Source organism: Kogia breviceps, chromosome 11, assembly GCF_026419965.1.
Source record: "Kogia breviceps isolate mKogBre1 chromosome 11, mKogBre1 haplotype 1, whole genome shotgun sequence".
In the NCBI taxonomy this organism is placed as follows: domain Eukaryota; kingdom Metazoa; phylum Chordata; class Mammalia; order Artiodactyla; family Physeteridae; genus Kogia; species Kogia breviceps.
The window spans coordinates 62,328,393-62,350,727 of NC_081320.1; the positions used below are offsets into that span (position 1 = coordinate 62,328,393).

At 36.4% G+C, this 22,335-nt stretch overlaps 1 protein-coding gene across 39 annotated transcripts in view; it reads left to right on the forward strand.

Moving 5' to 3' along the window:
• The window catches only part of NRXN1 (neurexin 1), a 1,120,317-nt gene that overhangs the window by 1,064,828 nt on the left and 33,154 nt on the right, over positions 1-22,335 (forward strand). Inside the window, exon 1 of one of the 39 annotated variants that reach the window (XM_059078728.2) lies at positions 3,205-3,400. The exons of 37 other annotated variants lie outside the window; for them this stretch is intronic. In XM_059078728.2, coding sequence (XP_058934711.1) covers positions 3,368-3,400 — 33 coding nt within the window. In that variant the 5' untranslated portion in view covers positions 3,205-3,367. Of the gene's footprint in view, positions 1-3,204; positions 3,401-22,335 lie in introns of those variants that run through there. One more of the 39 variants, XM_067007639.1, reaches the window with a different exon arrangement.

Genomic DNA, 22,335 nt, shown 5'->3' on the forward strand with positions numbered 1-22,335 from the left:
ATGAACATAGATGCCATCATTTACATTATTTAATAATTTTAAATTAGAAGAGTAATACATAGACTTCATTTTTAAAATGTCCAAAATGGTACCTATTAAAACTATGCTATGGTCCCACCTTTGAACTCGGCTCCCCTCCTCAGATTTAACCACTATTAACTGATATTTTATGTCCTTACGGAAATTTCCTTTGCATATGCAGCTATGTATTTGTGTGTGTAAATGCGTGTGTGTATATAGCCTTTAAACAATTTTAAATTTGTACCTTTCATTTTTGTTTACATAACAATATATCTTAGCGATCTCTTCATATACGCATGTTTGATTTATCACATTCTGTTTTACAGCTACAGAGTATCCAGACTGTAAAACTAATTTATCTCATCAGTTCATTATTGATGAGTAGGTGGTTTCTAGTTTTTGGCTATTACAATAGTTCAATAAATAGGTTTAATGTCAATGTTTCATGATTGTTGTTTTCTTTTTGATAAATGCTCTGAGCCTTAATCTTTTCTTTTAAAAGAATAAAGTTTGGCTGTTGAGGGTCATATTATTGAATAAATAGGCCAAATGGAGAGAATGGGCACAAAACAATATATATTTTAAAGAACTTAAGAAAAGCTTTATTATTTCCTTAGAGTCAACGAAAGGAGAGAGGAAAGGAATTTGCAAAACAAAAACTTGACAGAGTCCAATCTTGCCAGGATGGATTTAAAAAATAGTTGCCAAGACAAAATGAGCTTTGGAATTTCAGCATTCTAGACCTCAGTGGCAATTTACTTTTTTATGGCATACCTATCATGATATAGTCTCAGATTTTTTCTTAGTAGTATTGAGTGACTGTAAAAGGGGTTAGAATTAGTCCTTGAAAATGCATGGAGATAATGAAAACTGGGCCATAAAGAACAATAGAGGTTCCCCAGGTACTCTTTGTGATATAAAGGTTATTCCCGAAGATCATAAGTACATATTTCCAACACTGGATAACTCATTTATTTTTCTGGCTTTGGGAAGCAGGATGTGTACATCCTTTAGTGCTTGTTTGTTTGTATTTTTATTTTTTGTTGTTTTATTTTGTTTGTATTTTTTAACATCTTTATTGGAGTATAATTGCTTTACAATGGTGTGTTAGTTTCTGCTTTATAACAAAGTGAATCAGCTATACATATACATATATCCCCATATCTCCTCCCTCTTGCTTCTCCCTCCCACCCCTCTAGTTGGACACAAAGCACAGAGCTGATCTCCCTGTGCTATGCGGCTGCTTCCCACTAGCGATCTATTTTACATTTGGTAGTATATATAAGTCCATGACACTCTCTCACTTCATCCCAGTTTACCCTTCCCCCTCCCTATGTCCTCAAGTCCATTCTCTACATCTGCATCTTTATTCCTGTCCTGCCCCTATGTTCTTCAGAACCTTTTTTTTTTTTTTAGATTCCATATATATGTGTTAGCATACAGTATTTGTTTTTCTCTTTCTGACTTCTTTCACTCTGTATGACAGACTCTAGGTCCATCCACCTCACCACAAATAACTCAATTTCATTTCTTTTTATGGCTGAATAATATTCCATTGTATATATGTGCCACATGTTCTTTATCCATTCATCTGTCAATGGACACTTAGGTTGCTTCCACGTCCTGGCTATTGTAAATAGAGCTGCAATGAACATGTGGTACATGACTCTTTTTGAATTATGGTTTTCTCAGGGTACATGCCCAGTAGTGGGATTGCTGGGTCGTATGGTAGTTGTATTTTTAGTTTTTTAAGGAACCTCCATACTGTTCTCCACAGTGGCTGTATCAATTTACATTCCCACCAACAGTACAAGAGGGTTCCCTTTTCTCCACACCCTCTCCAGCATTTATTGTTTCTAGATTTTTTGATGATGGCCATTCTGACTGGTGTGAGGTGATACCTCATTGTAGTTTTGATTTACATTTCTCTAATGATTAGTGGTGTTGAGCATCATTTCATGTGTTTGTTGGCAATCTGTGTATCTTCTTTGGAGAAATGTCTGTTTAGGTCTTCTGCCCATTTGTGGATTGGATTGTTTGTTTTTTTGATATTGAGCTGCATGAGCTGCTTGTAAATTTTGGAGATTAATCCTTTGTCAGTTGCTTCGTTTGCAAATATTTTCTCCCATTCTGAGGGTTGTCTTTTCCTCTTGTTTACGGTTTCCTCTGCTCTGCAAAAGTTTTTAAGTTTCATTAGGTCCCATTTGTTTATTTTTGTTTTTATTTCCATTTCTCTAGTAGGTGGGTCAAAAAGGATCTTGCTGTGATTTATGTCGTAGTGTTCTGCCTATGTTTTCCTCCAAGAGTTTTCTAGTGTCTGGCCTTACCTTTAGGTCTTTAATCCATTTTGAGTTTATTTGTATGTATGGTGCCAGGGAGTGTTCTAATTTCACTCTTTCACATGTTGCTGTCCAGTTTTCCCAGCACCACTTACTGAAGAGGCTGTCTTTTCTCCATTGTATATTCTTGCCTCCTTTATCAAAAATAAGGTGACCTTGTTTGTCTTTTTAACTATCGATAACATGGCATATTTATTGGGACTTAAATTGTCTTTAAAGAGAAACAGCTCTAATTGCAAAAAAAGCATAGTAATGTATTTCTTAATGTCGCATACTTGCCTTTATAAAATTATCCCATAAAAATACTCATTATAAACTGGGCATTCAAAAAATGCCATTCATTAACTTGAAAATAAAATTATAATTACAATTACAAAGCTTTGAGCCTATTCTGTTAGGAGGGTTGCATGCTAATTGCACAGTTTAAGGCTTTTAATTTAATATTAGGTGGAAAGGTGATAATCGTCTGAAGGGAAGCACATAAGAAGAGTTGAAGGGTTGAGATGTTAAAAAGTAGTTTCCTTTCTGCTGAGCTGTCACATTGGATTACAAAGTAATGCAGGGAAAAATTCCTGTGCATGAAAATAGGTCTTTATTTGGGTCGGGGTTTAGGGGAATGTCCCTTTCCTATGCAGTCACAGTGGGGGAGCAAATTTGACAGCAGAGAGTGCCAAGACTTTTTGAGCTGGGCACGGGCTTGTCTGTCTACCAACAGCCTCGTCAACTGCAGACGGAACTGCAGCATCCCTTCCTGCAGTAGCGCATCAGCCATTGGCTCATTGGTGACACGTGACTGATAGAGTCTTTTCTGTGTGTTTTCTCGCCCATCTGTGTGCAGGGCACTGATAGGCCAGGCTGATGCGCAGGCAATTTATCATCTTGATCTCCCACTGAGTCAGGGAGCTCTCCTGTCACCAGTATTGATTTCAGAGGATGGACTAAATTTCCTAGGATTTCCATTAAGAATTAAGAAAAAAGCTCTAAGCACGCAGGGTAGCCAGACAGACATGGATATGAGATGGCACTGTGAAAACTCGCAGGTAGCTTCTTCTATCACAGCCGGTGCTCAGCACAGCTTAGAACTGCAGCATGCAGGGTTTAAGATACCAGAAGCCTAAGAACAATAATAATGAAAATAAGAATAAACTCTTTTGGATAAACTAATTTTAAGATTTATATTAAAATGTTTCTTCTTGGAGATTGCATGTCAAATTTATGCACGCTCTGTATGAAATGTAGAAAGGTGGTTTTAAATTTTTAAATGTCCTTAAACCCTGAGCATGGTTGCTTCTACTTTGTTTGTTGCGTGAGCTTCAGAGGTTTATGAGCATGCTTGTGGCAGAAACAACCAAAAATTGTGGGGTGTGTGTTTATATATATGTATTAAGTTGATTCGAGTATGAATGAAGCATGAATAAAAGCTGCTTTCAATACTTGCCAGACTGCTTTATTATTGTTAGTGACTTGGTGATTATTTTGCCTAAATATGCTTAGATTCTGACCATGCATGCTTTGTGGCAGAGTGGGTTTTCGTTGAGAATTCGTAAAGGTGTAATATGTGAATTAAATGTATGTTTGGTGCCACAGAAAATGTATTAGTGTTTATTAAACCTGATTAATTAATGGAAATATTTCATGATGGTAAGATTTGAGTAACATTTATTTACACTAATTCTGCTGACTGAAAAAAAATGCATGTCTGGGATTAATGAACGTTTTTATATTTTTGAAATATAAATTTTGATTATTTCAAAGACAGTAAGATTTCAGTTTTAAAAAATGCATCCGAGGTGAGAGAATTAGAAACATTTTTTTTTTTTTTTTAAGCCTAAGAGAGGATTCTAAAAGTGCTGTTTGCGTATTCGAGACATCATATGCATGTTCATGAGTGTGAATTCTTCAGATAATTGTTTGATAGTCTCCTAGCTATCCTTATTCTCCTGAAGAGGAGAAAAGCCTTGGCATTCAAGTATTTCCTAGGCCCATGGGAATTAGAGCCAGCAAAAGCAAGAGTGTGGCCAGATGGGATTGGCATGCTTGGCTGGGAGAGGAGACAATAGGCGGGGGCGGAGCAGGTGGAGAACAGAAGGGATTGAATCTCAGAAAAAGGGAGGGTGGAGGGGAGGAGTAGGCTTAATAGTGAAGGAAGCCTGGCCCCTCTTTTCAAGGGAACTTCTGATTGCATCTTGCTTTAAGTATGAGATAGAATGTCATGTCTGTTGTGACAACTATTTTTCATTGAATTAGGTAACGCCTGCTTCATAGAGTAGGAAAGAAATCCCATGAATAGAAGGTACTTTACCAGATTATAAATGGTGTGCTCTTTGTTGTTGTTTGTAACCTTTTTCTCTTTGCCATATTCAGGAAAAGTATTCATCAATAGGAGCAAAATTCAAATTAAGCTGTCATATTATTTGAGTCATTGGTATCTAAATATAAATATGGCAATAACTACTAAACTTATTTATCAGACTTTAACAATTCAAGCATCAATAGGGCTTGCTGACTTTTTCTCTAAGTAAGCTTTGAATTACAAAAACATTAGGAGCTCATGCCGACTAATCTACTGTTATTTTACTTCTGGCTTATAAATAGATGTTTATTTCTAGAATAACTTTAAATGTTTTATTTAAGTATTTGTTGATTCTATCATGAAGGCTGGGGGCTTGACCAATGCCCAGTTCAAATTCTGCAATGAAATTAATCAAGCCTTCTGTCACCCAAGGGCACAGTCTTTGCCCAGAAGGGTCATAGGACTGAAAAATAATGAAAAATCAATTTACTTCTGAATTCTGTGATTTCAATGATTATTTCAAAATTCTAAGGTGAATCCAGACACAATTTCCAGTCCTAAGTACAACTGAATTTTACCAAAATCATGCTGCCAAAATGTACCACTGAAACACAAATTTTAAAAGTTTAAGTACACATCTCTTACTCTGTGGGTCACCCACAGCTCTCTTAATCAATTGGTTGGTGGACCTTGTGTACGGAGAGAATTTCCATTTTCCAAAGGAAATTTAGCCGTGTTGCATGTCTCTTTTGACTGCCTCTTGAACCTTGGCTTGACAAGGAATTATGACATAGATAAAGTGAATGAAGACCTTTACCTTTAATATCCTGAGATACATTTAGGATAATTTATTCAAATCATTTATATTGATTTTCCCAGAGTTAACGAATAAGACCAATTTCTTATACTTTCTCCAGTCCTTTTCTTCCAATGCCCTGTTCTTAGAAATTAAAGAGTCCACTAAGCAGCAAAATTCTCCTCACTTGGCAAATTCCCTCTAACGTTTTTAGAAAGAAATAGTGCCTACAGACAGATCTTTGGACAGATATTTATATTTTGGAGTGTTGACTGGTGTTCATTAAGCAAGACAACCCAGTGTTAAAGAATAAATATTTTCACTGACTTTGCACAATCAAGTTGCCTAATATGCTGAGTGCCACGTTCTCCTTCTGTAGAATGAAACTAGAAGAGCCCTGAAGTGGTATTAAATGTCTGGTCACAGTAGCATTTGGGGGTCAACTGCCAAGCAAATTTCTCACCAAGACATTAACCAGGAAATGCTTACATATTTACGAAGTAATTAGTGATGTAGCACTGCATATGATGGATGTTTTGGGTAGTTATGATGAAATGTTACTGTCTGTGTGCATTCCATATGCTCCTTTAATTTACAAAATGTGTTCATTCCACAGCATCTGGGTGCATTTATAAACTACAAGTGCAATCAATTAACTGTATGATGGATGCAGTAGGCAGATTGCTAATTGATGGGAAAAGCCCTTTTAGCTTATACTTTGTAGTTTTCAAATGGGAAAATAAAGCATGTAGCCAAGAACTTTCAGTCTTTGTCTATATTAAATTTAAATGTTTCAAGAACTAAGCTTACAGTCTGCCCATTTGGAAAATAACCCATTTGAAACAAGATTTTGCCGGGTCAAAATGAGTGCTCTTAATTCCGGTGTTATAAGCACTAGCAAGATATAGGTGAACAGAGTTAGTGGATATTTAATTATACTTAGACCAAGTGGTGCCTTTTATTAATTCAGTCTTTTTCACTTCCCATTTCCTCTACTCCCAGTACTTTATTCCTCTGCTGCTTTACCTGTCTATGGACTCAAATGCCATTTGTTCCAGACCTCGATTACTAAACAGAAACAATAAACTATATATAAATTCAGCAGAATATAATGACACCAAGTTCTGCTTACACATTTTTGTGTATATTTAGGCTTTGAATATCATTGATTTCTATTAAGGTTAGCATATTGACCCAGAAAGAATGATTTTATTTTCTGCTATCTTATTTACGTTTACTTGATAGTCGATACTTGAATCTCCTGAAGGCTCCCTTCCCTCATTACTCTAGCACAGAGAATGGAGCCAAGCACAATATATCGAGTATATAGGCAATTTTCAGTATACAGAATAACTGGGGAGAATCACAGACAGATATAAACCCATGGGTATCTCTAGTGTATCACAGAAAATTAAGACAGCATATAAGTCTAAACTAAATAATAACCATGAAAAAATAAAAATATATGAGAGAGATTTTCTAGTTTTGTGTCATAAATTATGTGTGATTATCACTACACACTTTTATTTTCCCCTAAATTTTCACCCTCATTTGAATTCACTTGATTATGCATTGGAAACTATCTGAGAACTATTCCCCCCCCCCCAAAATCAATTATACATTTTTGTTTTCACTGTTGTGAAAAAAAAAAAAAAAAAAAATATATATATATATATATATATATGGGGGGGAGAGAGAGAGACAGAGAGAGAGAGAGAGAGAGAGAGAGAGAGAGAATGCAGATTAAGCCACAATTTAATTGTTTTCCTGATAGCAAAAAAGGCTCAAAAAAGTTTTCTTACTATTTTCCCACGACTAAATGGAATGTCTTTTGCTATAAAGGCTTCAGGCTTCATTACCTTAGGTCTTACTTAGTTTAAAAGACAAAAACTTCATATAATGATGGGAATGACTTGAATATTATTTAGGGGACCAAAAGTCAGTCTCTGAAAGACATCAGTCCTGGAGTCTGTATGCTCTCATGTTTGTTTCCACAGCTTTTTTATTGAAACATAACAGGTTTGGTAGGGCCACAATCTTGACTGTAAGCATATTTCAGACCAGAAATATAATTACATAACCTCACAGCCTAGATTTACTAGTAAATTCATAGATGATATGGGGGTTTAGTGGTATGGAAAAATGCCTTCATCTGTCCGACCTCTTCACATTTTTCAAATTAAAAACTCTGCTGCAGCTTCAAAGACAATGCCATCCCAATCAATCTTCCATTGACATGAATTTTCTTATAATTAAAAACTATTTATTATATATACAAAACATAGATTACATGTATAAATACTATGTATGTATAATAATATATGTATATGACTAAGACTACCTTTATGACTTCAGAACACTCTATTTTATTGTCAAATCAAAAAGTTTGCGTAGAATTTTGATATTTTTTTGAAGCTCCTTATTTTGGAGTTGCATAGATATAGCCCCAGGCATCAATTGTCAATGACCCATGTGTGAACTATCCACATAATGGATTATCTTGCATGACCAGATGTGTTCTCTAGACCGCTTAACCTCCCATGGGCTGAAAAATCATTGTGTTCCATCATGTGCCCTGACTTCTCTCAATTAGCACGGTTAGATTTGAGTGAATCACCAATCCATTGGGTTTGTAGTGGGACTACAATATTTTCAGAGTTGAATGTGGTGTGTGTATGAATATGTGTGTCTGCATAAAACACTGCTAAATATTTAGCTGCTACAAAATATGTTACATAGAAAACCTAGAAATTTCAGGGTAATAGCTACTCTTGGGTTTGCCAAGAGTTTTCTTAAGCCTTCAAGAAGTATACCATCTCTTTCCAGAATATTGAAAATTATAATATATAAGCACGTATCTCAGTGTTTTTTTGGTACATTTAATAGTTAAGATCTGTTAAAATATCTACTGATTGATAGATCAGTAGATGCTTGATGTCATGGATGACTCAAAGGAAAATAAGACACTTGCTGCTTTAAAAGTCCAGCTGAGGAGAAAGGACAAACACATATAAAAATAGAGGGATATTGAAGGCTGAATAATTTCACCCTATAGTCTCAATTAATGAACACGTTTTTGCTGAGCATCTATTATACACTTCACGGTAGCTTAGAGAAAGGAGAGTTCAATAAGGGCTAAGTAGATGCTCTAATGTTTTTCTGCTGTATGTTCTCTGAATTTGTTTGAGCAGCCCTAGTTATCCAGTCATAAAAATAAAAGGTAACACAAAATCAGGTCAAATCAGGTGGGCTACACATCCTGTAACACCAATACCAGCCTCTGAAGTGGTGTTTAGAGCACTGAGGGTATTGGAATGTGAAGCATGATCCCAAGTAGCTTTTCTCAAAATCAGTCAATGTGGTTGCTTCCTGTTCTGCATGTTCTCAGGACAACATATTGATGTCTTAAACCAGTTTTCATGCTTTATGAATGATAAAAGTAATACAAAATGTGTACAACTGTTTTTAGTTAAAAATCACCTGCATATTTAGTTTGTATTTGTTTTCCTTATTTGTTAAAATTAGCTATTGTTGCTAAACGTTTTCCTTTAAAAAATAAGAAATTGTTTTCTTTTTATTGATGGGATGACTTGAAATATTGAGTCACTTTTCCAATAGTAAGCAAGACACTTTGGAGTAAGTATAACTATCTCAGGCCACTAGGGTATAAATAAGTGTATTTGTAAATTACTCCAGCAATAATTTTCAGTATGCCTGATTCTACTTCTTTCTCTATCTTTGATTCTATTTTCTTTCTGAAGGGCACCCATTAAAAAGAAAATAGAACATGGGAGGATATAGGCAGGAAGCAAAGGTCTGGCCTGAAGTGGAACAATTTTGAATAAGTGATAATTATGTAAATAGTCTACTCATGTTACTGAAGTACTATTGTTTCCTCAGTAAGTAGTTTAAAATGTAGTGAATAATTATGGGAAACTTCATGAACCATTCATTAGAATTGATTGAAATAATACCTAGGTATAAAATATCAAACTGAATAGTTTTTGATTATTTTTCAAAATCTCAAACTAGAGACAGCAAGCTCAGGTCACTGTTTAGTGGCATCCATGCAACAGGTTTTCTGATAGCCAGTGAAATTTCAGTGCAACAGATGTTGTCATTTTAAACAGCAGACTACTGATGCAATAACAAAATAAGTACTGACTTTAACCTCTCTCTCTCTACCTAGCAATTCCCTAAATGATGCATCAACTCTTTTAATTCTTTAGAAACAGATATGAGGGTTTAAAATGATGAGATGAAGTAGAAACGTATATTCTTGGTTTATTTGAAAGTCTACCATGTAAGATCATTTCTAAAGATGCCATTCAAATGAGGATAATACATGTTTTATGTCTGTAAATATTACAAAAGTGGGGAATTCATAGGTTACTTTTTATGGTTGTAGTTGTATTTTTTTCCTTTATGAACATATCTGTATCTGTTTTAAAAGAAAAGTATTTTATAAATACCAGTTTTCCCAACTTATATGTAATACATAGGATTTGATCAGATCAGTATGATTCTTTTTAGTTTTTAAATAATTTTTTTAATTTGAAATAATTTAAATATATAGAAATGTTACAAACATATTAAAGAGAGTTCACTCTCATCCAGCTTCCCCTAATGTTAACATCTTATATAAGCATTGTACCTCTGTAAAGTTAAGAAATTAACATTCAGTATGACCTTTGAGAAATGATTTGCTTTTAGAATTTTTGTGTCATAGATGCCACTGAGTGACATCAAACTACTTCTGGAAAATTTCAGCATCACTTGGTTTGATTCCCACAAATACCTAAGAGAATTCTCCCCACTGGGCTACCCGAAATTTCTACTAAGAAACATTCAATCAAGTATTTTAGGAGGACAAACAGTTGTTTTTTTCTTCCCACCCTTATCAATGTTGGTTTTATTTTGAAGTTGGTCACAGACTCTCTTTTCCTTTCTCTGTTTCCTTGGGAAATTTTACCATTCTCAGCATAGAAAACTCTCCTAAATTTTAGACTTGTCCTTACAACTGCCCCAATTCACCTCAAATTCAAAATGTCCCATTGTGTATAGGTTATTTTTTTGAGTTTATATAATTTAAAACATTTTATTTTCATAGATTTATATAAAGCCGTTATAATAGAGAAAGTTTTACTGCTACCGGTATGGTGAAACCCAACTACTTAAATTTCTGCTACTTGACTTCCCCATTTGTAAGGTGAGGGGTTTGCAGCTCTAATACTTTATGATTTTAGAGTGTGAATAAATGTGAATTTCCTTTAAAAGAAAAAGTTTTTTAAAGAAAAGTGGTGTTAAAACATAGACTGCTTTTCATTTTGTTGAGTCGTCTCCCCTGACTTTTTAGATGAATCTGCATCTGAGATTTTCTTATGAAATTTTCATTTTGAAACTAGTGGGAGAATAATTCCAATCATGGCTAGCATTAATTGGAGGGAAATCTCCTTTTCCTTCCATAGTGAAGAATACAGAGACTTATTAGCATTCTGTGGGCAAGGCTGGTAAGTTTCACATAATTAACAGTTTGGAATCCTAAAAACTAACAATAGGAACTGCTTCAGAAGGAACAACATCTTTTCATTTTGACATCCTCTTGACAAATGAGGGACAATCTGCAGTGTGTGCATCACAAAAACAAGCAAAATTCTGTGAAAACAAGGGAAAAGAGGCCCCATACTGCCTGTTTTCTCCTTGTGTTCCAAAACCTTCACCTTTGCTAACAGACCCTGAAATTATTTCAAATCTATTTTTCATACAGTGAATACCAAAAGAGCTAAATTATTTATTATAAGTGAAAATATTTATTACCATGTGTCAAGAAACTCTGATTCCCTTTCTGGTGTTCCTAATAAGAACCCTGTGGTGTAAAATTATGTGCTGAATCTACTAAATAATTACCCACGTGAATGCTGTACCTACCATGTGTATTTTTAGGCTTTGTATGGATAAATATTTCATAAAGTGCTGCATACTCTGGACTAAAAGTCCTTCATCCCCAAATCAGTTTCAAATTCTTTTCTAAGAAACAAGGTACAATGAGACTTCTAATGAAAGTGGTAAGGAAAGAGGTAACATAAGCAATCAACAGCACAGTCTGAGAAAAATTCTCATCACCAATAAAGATTTATAAAAAATAAATTTAATCACTGCCAAATGAGATCCTCAGAGAACAAGACTTTGTAAGCAGTTTTCTATAAATGTGAAAAAGAAGCTGGGTCTATATTGAGAACAAAAGCTTAGATGTGTAGGACAAATTGTTTTTATGAATGTTCATAATTTAGCTGTAAAAACTAATATAGCTTGTGAGTGGCTATAGTAATTTGAAATATTTAGCAGGGAAATATTCATAGACACAAGGAAGTGAAATTAGAACTTTGACATTTACAGTTTTAAGACTTAATACAGGGCTTCCCTGGTGGCGCAGTGGTTGAGAGTCCGCCTGCCAATGCAGGGGACACGGGTTCGTGCCCCGGTCTGGGAAGATCCCACATGCCGCGGAGCGGCTGGGCCCGTGAGCCATGGCCGCTGAGCCTGCGCGTCCGGCGCCTATGCTCTGCGACGGGAGAGGCCACAACAGTGAGAGGCCCGCATACTGCAAAAAAAAAAAAAAGACAATACATGGAAGGTGCAGTGATTGCATTTGTAATTTTTTTTTCTTCTATTTCTTATCAGCATCTAAACCTAGACAGGATTTGGTGAATGCTCTGGGAAACCAGCATTTTGGAGTACAAATTGATATGTACAGTAGAGGCTTAGCTTTTAATGTAATCTTATAATGTTAGATTTGACTTCCAGAACACAGTTAGCTTGAAACACTTCAACTTTAAAGCATTAAAGTTGGACCCCGCAAAGCTTAAGATGCATTGTGGCACTGTGGCACTAGGGAGAGCAAAGAGGGGCAAAATGTTAGGTGATAGCCTCACATTTCTCACCAGCTCTTTTCATTATGGCCACATGAAGTAAAGACCTGGATTCTGTTATAGCAGCTTTGACACATTTACCACCCTTAGTGTCTTTCTTGGCTCGTCACCTATTATGTATTTTATTCTTTTATTGGTTGTGTCGACTGAAAAGAAAAGGCACAACATGAGAACTGTGAGTTTCGGTTTTATTTGGGGGCTTACTGAGGGCTATAGCCTGGAGACGGCCTCTCAGATAGCTACCAGAAATTACTCCAAAGAGGTGGGCAAGGAAGCCAGTATATGTGTGAGTTTGGCAAAGGGGTATATGCAATCAAGCATACATCTCAGTAGAAGGTTGCTGCGAGTCATGAGGAATTTATTTCTCAGTTCATGGTTTTCATGAAGATGCAAGAATCTGGATTCATAAATTTTCTATTGAAAATATATAAATATCTGAAGGCCTGTTCTGCCAGTTTCCCTAGAGCACAGAGTGCCGTATTCCTGATCTCTGGCCTAAATTATTTTCCAGGTGTACCACAGGTCAGCAACTTCAGTGGCTAATGACAATTCTTGTAGAACCAGGTATTGAGTGACATTCCTTAGTTGGCAAGAGTAGTTCTACCATTTTAAATTTATAGTAACTGGTAGAATTAACTCTGGGAGAAGTATGCATGGGTTCTAAAAGGATTTCATCAGGTAACTCACCATTCTTTGCCTTTTTAAATTAAAGTGACTGAGAAACTGCCTTTATGTGTTTTAACTTGTATTGTTTGGTGAAAGATGTGTAAGGACAGGAAAATCCTCTACTAGGCTCTTTTCTGTTCTGTGTCTTAAGCTTTGCTGTTTAAGAGGAGTGTAGTCTTTGCTGCCACAAGAGACCTAAATCCTAAAGATACAGTTTAGTTGGCTAGTCCTGGCACAGAGGTGATCTGATAGATTGACTTACTTTGACCTGTACATTTTATAATGCTTCTTTTCTTTCAAATCCCTTTCTAGAATTTTGAAACCCAAGACCTGTTTTATATCTCACTGGGTGAGACATTAGTCCTACTTTTCTAAGTCTGAAGTACCTCTATCATTGGTCTCATCTGTAAAATGGACTGAGGTCCCCCACCACTCTCCAAACATAGGTGAGGGAAGCCTTTTCTTACCTTTTCTCTTTCCTTTTGCTCACTCTTTTCTTTATAGTTTCCTGCTTTCTTTGCCTCTTTTCTACTTTACCTCCAACAGAAGTCTGCTACAGGCATCTATTTGCTTTCTTTTGCCCCATTGGTGAAACTTAAGAATCAAACTTTGACCAACATATAGGTACAAAATTGCTAAGACACTAGCCATGATTTTTAGACCTCAGGGAGGTCAGGAGAGTCCACTGGATTCTATGACATTGAAAGGAAATATATTGGGCACAACCTAATTCTTAGATGAATAGGATTCTACAGGGTTTTAGGAATAGAAAGTAAGATTACTCATCATAGGAGAAGTTAATTGAACAGAAACTGTAGAGTCCTCAGAATATAAATATTAGGAATTCAATTTTTAGTAACTCCCTGATACTTCCTTTAGAATTGTGTTTGTTTTGTTTTGTTTTATTTGTATTTTGTTTTAATTTTCTCTTTTAAATCAAAGGCATGTTGTTGAAATTTTTAGTTATTTGGTATCTTAATCCGTAGGGTTCCGAATTCAAGGATAAATAACAGAAGGGCTGGCAAAAATGGTGTCATTAGTAACAACCTGTCACATAATAATTTCCTCACTTCGAATCATGGAGAAATAGCCAATATCCTAACTATCTTTAAACCACTAATTGTTTTAGGTAAAAATTATCACATTTAGCTGAAAAGTGGATTGCTTGGAACCAATAATTTCACTTCATTGGTAAAGCATCAGGCCTCATATATTGGCATTTATCTTTGACAGTCAACAAGCCATTTCACGAAATCAAAGATTATTATATTTATGTATGTATGCATGTATTAGGTACTTATACATTTTTTTAAAATTTTTGGAAATAATTATAGATTCACAGATAGTTGTAAAGAAAGATATGGGAGGTCCCCTGCACCCTTTATCCAACTTCGCCCCATGTTAACATCTTATATAACTATAGTTCAATATCAAAACCAGAATGTAAATCATAGAGCTTATTCAGATTTTGCCAGATATACATACATTTAGTGTGTGTGTGTGTGTGTGTGTGTGTGTCTGTGTCTGTGTAGTTCTATGCAATTTTATCACATGTATAGCTTCTTATAATCACCACCAAAATCAAGAGGCTTATCTGTACCACAAGATTCTCTTGTGTTACCCTTGATTATTATATTTTAAAGGGACCTGAGGGGTCATCTACTCTAACCTACTTATATTGGAATGGGGAGTGATTTGCCACAGGTCAATTCTCAATTTTATAAAGCAGACAGTTGTTCTACAAGTTTGAAGATAAGAGAACTGAAGCAAACACAAGTTTCAAAGTAAATGTGTTCATCACAATTCGAGGTTTTTAAAAAAATCTGATATTCTAATTCTATTACTGGATGCATAATGGGTTAAAGGAACATTAACCATCAATGTAAGCATTAGATTGATATTTCAGACAAAGCATGTATATGTTGGAAGTAGTCTGTGTTGCTTCATAGGGACTCAATATGGTTGTAAGAGGGAGAAAGTAAGTAGTAAAGGATCCCAGAGATTTAGCTACAAATTGTGTAATTCATACTCTCCACCCAAAGAATTGAATGTCTTCTCCCTTCCATTCACACACAAATGCCCCAGATAATTTAACAAGTCTTTTCCCTTTCCAGTTTACCCTTTAATTTCATTACCTCTTATAAAACTATTGTGGTGAGGTTTAAGGGGGGATTGGGGAATTGGAGGTCACAGGATGTGATTTGACCCACACACCTGTTCCATATCCACTTTGGAACCATTTTAGATGCTACTCACTTTGGGAATGAATCTGGTTATAGAGGAGTAGGATAGAAATTATTTGGAAAGAGTGTAGGACCAAAGACTTTTCTACTATATCAGCATCATAGAAATTAGAGATGTAAAAGACCCATTAGCTGATTTGCCCTATTTCCATGGAAATTGCTGCGAACGTTTTTCAGAGACCTAATGTATTTTTGTTTAAAATAAATGGGAACTCAATGTAGATTCTTGTTAGAGCTTGAAACTGCTGATTGTTGTGTTTTCTGGCTTGTTTTTCTTTTTAGATCTACTTGACAGTTTGCATAGCTAATTATTGTGTTCTCATTTGTTTAATTCCAGCACTGCTGTAGGCTTTTTAGAATGGGGGAGCACTACTGTAGTTTTAAAGTATATCAACTAGCTGTTAAATCAAGGAGTGTAAGGGACAGAGAGAATGAGTGTGTGTGTGTGTGTGTGTGTGTGTGTGTGTGTGTGTGTGTGTGTTGGAAGATGGGTCAAAGTTAAAGCAGCAAAGTGAATTTTAAATAACTGCCAGGCTTTGGTAGCGAATAACAGTTTTGTGAAGGTTTTGTCAGTAACCGAATATAGGACATAGCAGGGTCCCTTGTCTCATTTCATGTAGGCCACTTTGTATCATCATGGATCATTTGCAGCAAATGATCTAAAGAACATATACTCTTAGAAATCCATATTTTTTTTTTTTGCTGGTGAATGAATTTTTTTTATTATTGGCTTAATTTTCATAGTGCAGATTTAGATGGAAAAAGCCTTGAAATTTGAAGAGAATTTGTTAAGAATTATTTCTTATATCAAATAGATAACTTTAAAACTTTCCAATTTTAGTGTTCTGTAGGTTCCATTTATGGGAGGAAAGTGTTTTTGTCAAGGATCACTGCTTTTATTGTCAATGAATCATGAGTTCGTTTTGAGGGTTTTGGAATTTAGAAGCATCAACTGAACCATTTAAGAGCAATTAAGATAGTGATGGTTCAAATGAGATAAAATTACTTCCTTTGTATGTCTTTTTGTTGTTGGTGGTGGTGGTGTCGCTTTCTGGGACTAGGAGCATTTGATTTAATGACTAGAATTACACATTTTAATCTTCTTTCCTGCATTATAGGATGGGACCTTTTTAAAAATATCCTCCACATTTCATTAGACTGAAAGGTTGCTTTAAATGACCATCCCTAAATAATTAGCATGCGCCTTTAAGGATACATCCATTTTGAATGAGGAAATTAATTTGAAATTCAGTAGAAAAATTTTATAGCTATTTCATATTGGGAGTGCAACTCTTTGTTTGTAACAATGGCAAAAATGATTATTGTTGAATTTATGTATACAACTTCCCTTAGAGCAGCCAAACTGGTGAGATTGGCTAGCTAAGAGTAGATAATGAATGACTAGATCTCCATATTTGCATATAGATAGAGAGATAGATAGATAGATAGGTAGAATTTTGTAGTTTCTTATTGCTATAAGCAACAGAGACAGTTATTTTTAAACCTTTCAAGACACGATGAATGGTAAACATTGTGTGCCTAGTAATTTGAACCTCCACATATGAACTCGGTTGAACGCTTGAGAGCTAAGATGATCATACACATTCTTGCAAGCCATTGCCATGGCAACATACTTAAAATTTCCAAGGTCTGTCTCCCTCGAGTTTGCACCTGCAGTTACCTTATTGTGAAACAAAAAGAAGGCTTTCCAACTTGAAAATGCTTTGGAATGGTTGGGAGTATGTTTTGAAATAAAGTGAAGTTTAAAAGTTGAAAACCAAAATAGAACATTCAGGGAGAAAGTACATTTGCATTCTTCATGCAATATTTAGTTTTTTTCCCCTCCTACTTCACAGTATTATTCTAGGCAAGGGCAAATGTGGATAGTCAACCTATTGTGGTTATTAGGATGTTGGGTTTTGCCCACTTTAAGAACAAATGTGCTGCCTCCCAGTAGGCTAGAGGTACACGTGTGTGTCTTATGTAATAATGAAGGTGAGAAGAGCTAAGATTTATTTAGTGTTTATTATGCACCAGGTTGACTAAAAATTAAACGGTCAAAAATGATTTAAAAAGAAAATGGAGGGCTTCCCTGGTGGCGCAGCGGTTGAGAGTCCGCCTGCCGATGCAGGGGACACGGGTTCGTGTCCTGGTCCGGGAAGATCCCACATGCCACAGAGTGGCTGGGCCCGTGAGCCATGGCCGCTGGGCCTGCCCGTCCGGAGCCTGTGCTCCGCAACGGGAGAGGCCACAACAGTGAGAGGCCCGCGTACGGCAAAAAAAAAAAAAAAGGAAATTTTTATTTGAGCCAGATTTGAGGATTATAACCTGTCAAGAGAATCTAAAAAAAACTCTGAGAACTGTCCCATTGGTTAGAAATCAAGGCACCGTTATATAAGCTTTTTGAGACAGGGCTGTACATCAAATGATGTATTAATGACAGTTTACATAATTCAGATCTAAGCGGCATCGTGGTGGGTCATGTGACCCCTTAGAAGATCAAGAAGGACTGCCATCTTTTAAGGAGTTGTCCTGTTGATGCTAGGAGAATGTTGCTGGTTATGGTTGAGCAGGTATTTTTGCTCACGTGGGAGGTTTGGTCGATGCATAATGCAGATACACAAAGCACAGTTTGGGGAGAGAGAAGGCCAAAGGGCAGAGAAGATTTTTTGTTTAAATTTCTCTTGTCTTGCCATAAAAATATAACTTTTATTTCACAACCAGAAGTAGTGCTAAGTACTTCATTGATCATGATTATCTTAATTCTTACAACTACACTGCCAAGATTGGTACTGCATGCTTCCCATTTTATAAATGAGAGGTTAAGTAGGTCACCCAAGTTCTAATAACTCCAGATTTAAACTTGGGTCTAAGTCTAATATCCATGCACAGAGTCACTGGGGAACAGTACTAGCATTCCTCAATTTCTCAAGTGAAAAGCTGGTTGTGGGAAACCGGAAAAGAGGCTACCAGATCTTTCTCTCTACGCAGGATACACTGAGTGAATCACTCACTCTGGATAAATGTAGTTGAACCCTTGCATGTCCGCAACAGGCTCTACCTTTAAGTACAAGCCAACGTACCCCCACCCCATCTTTTCAGGAAGCAAGGAGGTCAAAGACAATAAGGCAGCCACTTTCCTTACTACATTGCTCATCTCCCTCCCTGCAAACTCAGAAGAACACCAAGGAAGCTTGGCTTCTATTTGACTAAATGTTAGAAAATAGAGATTCAGGTATTTGGAGTCTAGTTCCAGTAGAGTTTCTTGGAATTAATGAAGAAAAGCCTATTTGAGAATTATCATAGTAAAAATATTACTGGGTGCTAACTTACCAATAAATGCACTACCTTCATTAGGAACCTTGCATTTTGAGGAAACTAACAAGTCTTGTGCATTTTAAGCCATGAGTCTTGACTCTGAAGCACCTGGGCTTTCTTGTTTGAGAGCCTCTGTGACCCTGTTTCTAAGATAGTTAGAAGACATTGGTTATCTGATTATCTAGATTTCCAGCTCAAAGCATATATGAAGCAGCAAGTTTGAAAACAGAAACGGGCCTTTCTAAAGCCTTGACAGTGATAGACAAAAGAGAAAAACTAATAAGAGTACACATTAACTAAAAAGTGGAAGAGTAGTTTGAGGACCTGTGGAGCAGGACAGGGATACTATTCTCTTTGGCATCTGAGGTCACGGCTATGTTGCAGGTAGCACTGATGCTCATAACAGCGTTACCAAACCATCAGGAGAAGCTTGTCTTTCTGTTTACGTGATGACACTTAAATGATTCCAATAGTTCTCATAACGACAAGTGACATTTTTTGGTGAATAGAAGGCTTAATTCTTGTTCTTAATCAGCAGGCATTCCAGTAATGAGGATGAAGAGGAGGTTAAGGGATTGCAGAGGTGTATAGGGGAGGAAAAGGGCTCATCCAGGTGGAGAGGCATGATAGCAACTTCGAGGAAACACGTCAGAATTGAGAGGAACTGATTGTAAATGCGAGGCAGAAGAGAGAAAAGCTGTCCAAAAGAGGACATGGCCAATCACTCGAAGATCTTAGGGAAGAGTTTAGAGACAGATGCCATCTGATGAAGTGTGCACAAAAAGGCAGACTCTCTCATGAGGCTCCCAGTCCTCAATAGAAGACAGTTAACAGAATTCTGCAGCATCTGAATGTGCATTCTTCAGGTGGTCCTTATTGGGCTTTGCAGGAGCTACTGAGTGCTCACCAGTGTGGCAGCTCCAGGTGATGTCAGAAGACCGCATTCCCTGGTGTTTTTCAAAGGCCTTGCTTAAAGTTTTCAATAAAACCTAGGGAAGAATTGAAAAAGACAAATCATGTTTGAGAAACTTGGGAAAAGTGCCAAATTAATCCTGCCTCTATTTTCATCTTCACTGTACCCAAATATGAAACTGAAGGAGTTGGATGCCAACTGGATAGAGGGCCAGGAGACCACAATCTATTCCTGAGCTGGACACTGTGGGTGCAGTGATATGATACTGCACTCCTAACTGTGCCAACTTAGGGTTTCCCTCTCTTTACTAGAAGGGAACTGGAACAAATAACTCAAGTCTCCAAACTCTGAAAACAGTAGGATTTGATAAATGCTTGGTTACATCATGCAGCTAGGGAGAAGAGAAGAGAAGTCCCTTGGCTTTTCAATACACTGGTAGTTATGATGTTTTTGAAGTGTTTTAAAAAGAGCTCTCACTTCAAATATGTAATTTACTCTGTTTATAGTATGGTTAAACATAGAAGTGTGAATTTAAGCCAGGAAATTATACTTCCTTAGTGAAGGGAATGTGTGTATCTGAAGATCACAGAAATCCAGGGCTAAGATAAACTTCTCTTCCCGTGTTGCAAGGAGAGCAAAGTGACAATGTGTACAGAGCCAGCTGTGTCTACATAGTAAATACTCTCGACATCGTCTTCTAAGTGCCAGCCATTGTGCTAGACATTGTGCCTATCTAGCCCTAGAGAATTTCATCCTCATAAAAATTCAAGATAGGTGTAAATAACTTTATTTTTACATAGGAAGAAACCTAAAGAAGCTAGATAATTTGCCCAACATCAACAGCTAATAAGTGGCTGAGCTGGGATTTCAGCCCAGTCTATCTAGCTCTAATACCATGCTCCTTCTATGCTCATGGGTAAAGAGAGGATTTTCGGCTCATAGATGGCCTCCATTTGTCATACACCTGAAGTTCTCCAAGCAATTCAAGGGAGGGAAGTCTGGTTCCATATTATATTCCTCTTCTGTATAACCCCTTGTTAATCAAAAGTATTCAATAAATGATTGTGAATGGATGAATGAATTAATGAATGAGTGAATGCATGGAAGAATCAATCAAAAGATACAAATTTCGTGAGTGCATTCTGTCCTGCGCTTAAGTCTTAGTCTGAATTTGATGGCTGGTCTCAGTCAGCCCTTATCTTCATGCAATTTATTTCCGGAAGAAGATAAAAGTTTCATCCTGTAGTTAGATTTTGAAGGAAAACATTATAAAGGCATAGTTTCCTTATAATCCAATGAAAGTATTTACAAGGTAAGACTATGGCAATAGAGTTCAGGGGAGACTGGAATAGTTGGGGGTATATTATACAGGGAAAAAAAAAACCAGAATGGCAGTCAACTATTTTTTTTTCCCTCGGTCCTTTCTCTAAAGGCAGGCTATATCTTACTGCTTTCTCAACAGACAGGGATGCTTCATAAAAGCAGCCAGACCAACTTATTGCAAGACATTTTTAACTTTTCCTTCCTTCTAACTTTTAGTTATTCTCTCTTTGCAGTTAAAGATAATGTCACTTTTTGCTATCTCTCTACCATAAATTTCCAGCCATGAGGTATAATGTAAAAACCAGTTACAAAGTTTCATTGTCACTTCTAGAGATGTTAGAAGGCAGATAAAATCTTTGAAAAAGTGTGATTTCTGCCACAATTCTCATCTCCCACTCTTAGGAGTTTTACTCCTGGAAAATAATCTATACTTGCTCACTCTTATTTTGAGATTTAAAGAGCTGTTATAAATGAGCAATTGTGGCAAACATACACCTAGATGTAGTGAACTTAGAGAGGATGACCATCAGGAATAAGATTATTTGAAATGATTCTACCAATGCAAGTGTCATGTATAATATATCTTCTATTTTTAAGTCAAGATGAATCCTTCATTCAACTTTATTAATTCTATTTTCACAATCATACTTATTTTCATCAAGTGCTTTTATTGAAATTACAGATACTTAAAGAAGATAAGCCAGGTTTTAGAGCATGATAGCATTTTTTTCTATCTTTATTGACATATAATTGACAAATTTAAATTGTTTAAGTTTGATGTTTTGATACACATATACATTGTGAAATAATCACCACAATCAATGGTGATGACATTTTAAATCAACTCTGTTGAACTGTGATAGATGTGATAGATTTTTGAGGGCTATAAAACACAGACATAAATTCTGTCCCACAGAAATACATGAAATAAAACATACACCTATGCAGTTCCCAAACTTTTAGATTTAAATATAATTTGGAAAGGCGCACACCTCTACTCTTCTTTTTTTTTTTTTTTTAAATTCATTTTATTTACTTATTTATGGCTGTGTTGGGTCTTCGTTTCTGTGCGAGGGCTTTCTCTAGTTGTGGCAAGTGGGGTCCACTCTTCATCGCTGTGCGCGGGCCTCTCACTATCCTGGCCTCTCGTTGTGGAGCACAGGCTCCAGATGCGCAGGCTCAGTAATTGTGGCTCGCGGGCCCAGTTGCTCCGCGGCATGTGGGATCTTCCCAGACCAGGGCTCGAACCGATCTCCCCTGCATTGGCAGGCAGATTCTCAACCACTGCGCCACCAGGGAAGCCCCTCTTCTAATGCACTAAGAAAATATTGCTCCGTGTCTTACGAGAGTTAATTCGCGTATTATTAATCCATATAGGGAACACGACCATGGTCAATGTTTTGTTATAACTACAAATACAACCACTGTAAAAAGAAGCATTGTGCTGCATGGATCACACTTAGAATCAGCCTCCTCTTCTTCTCCCCTCAGCTC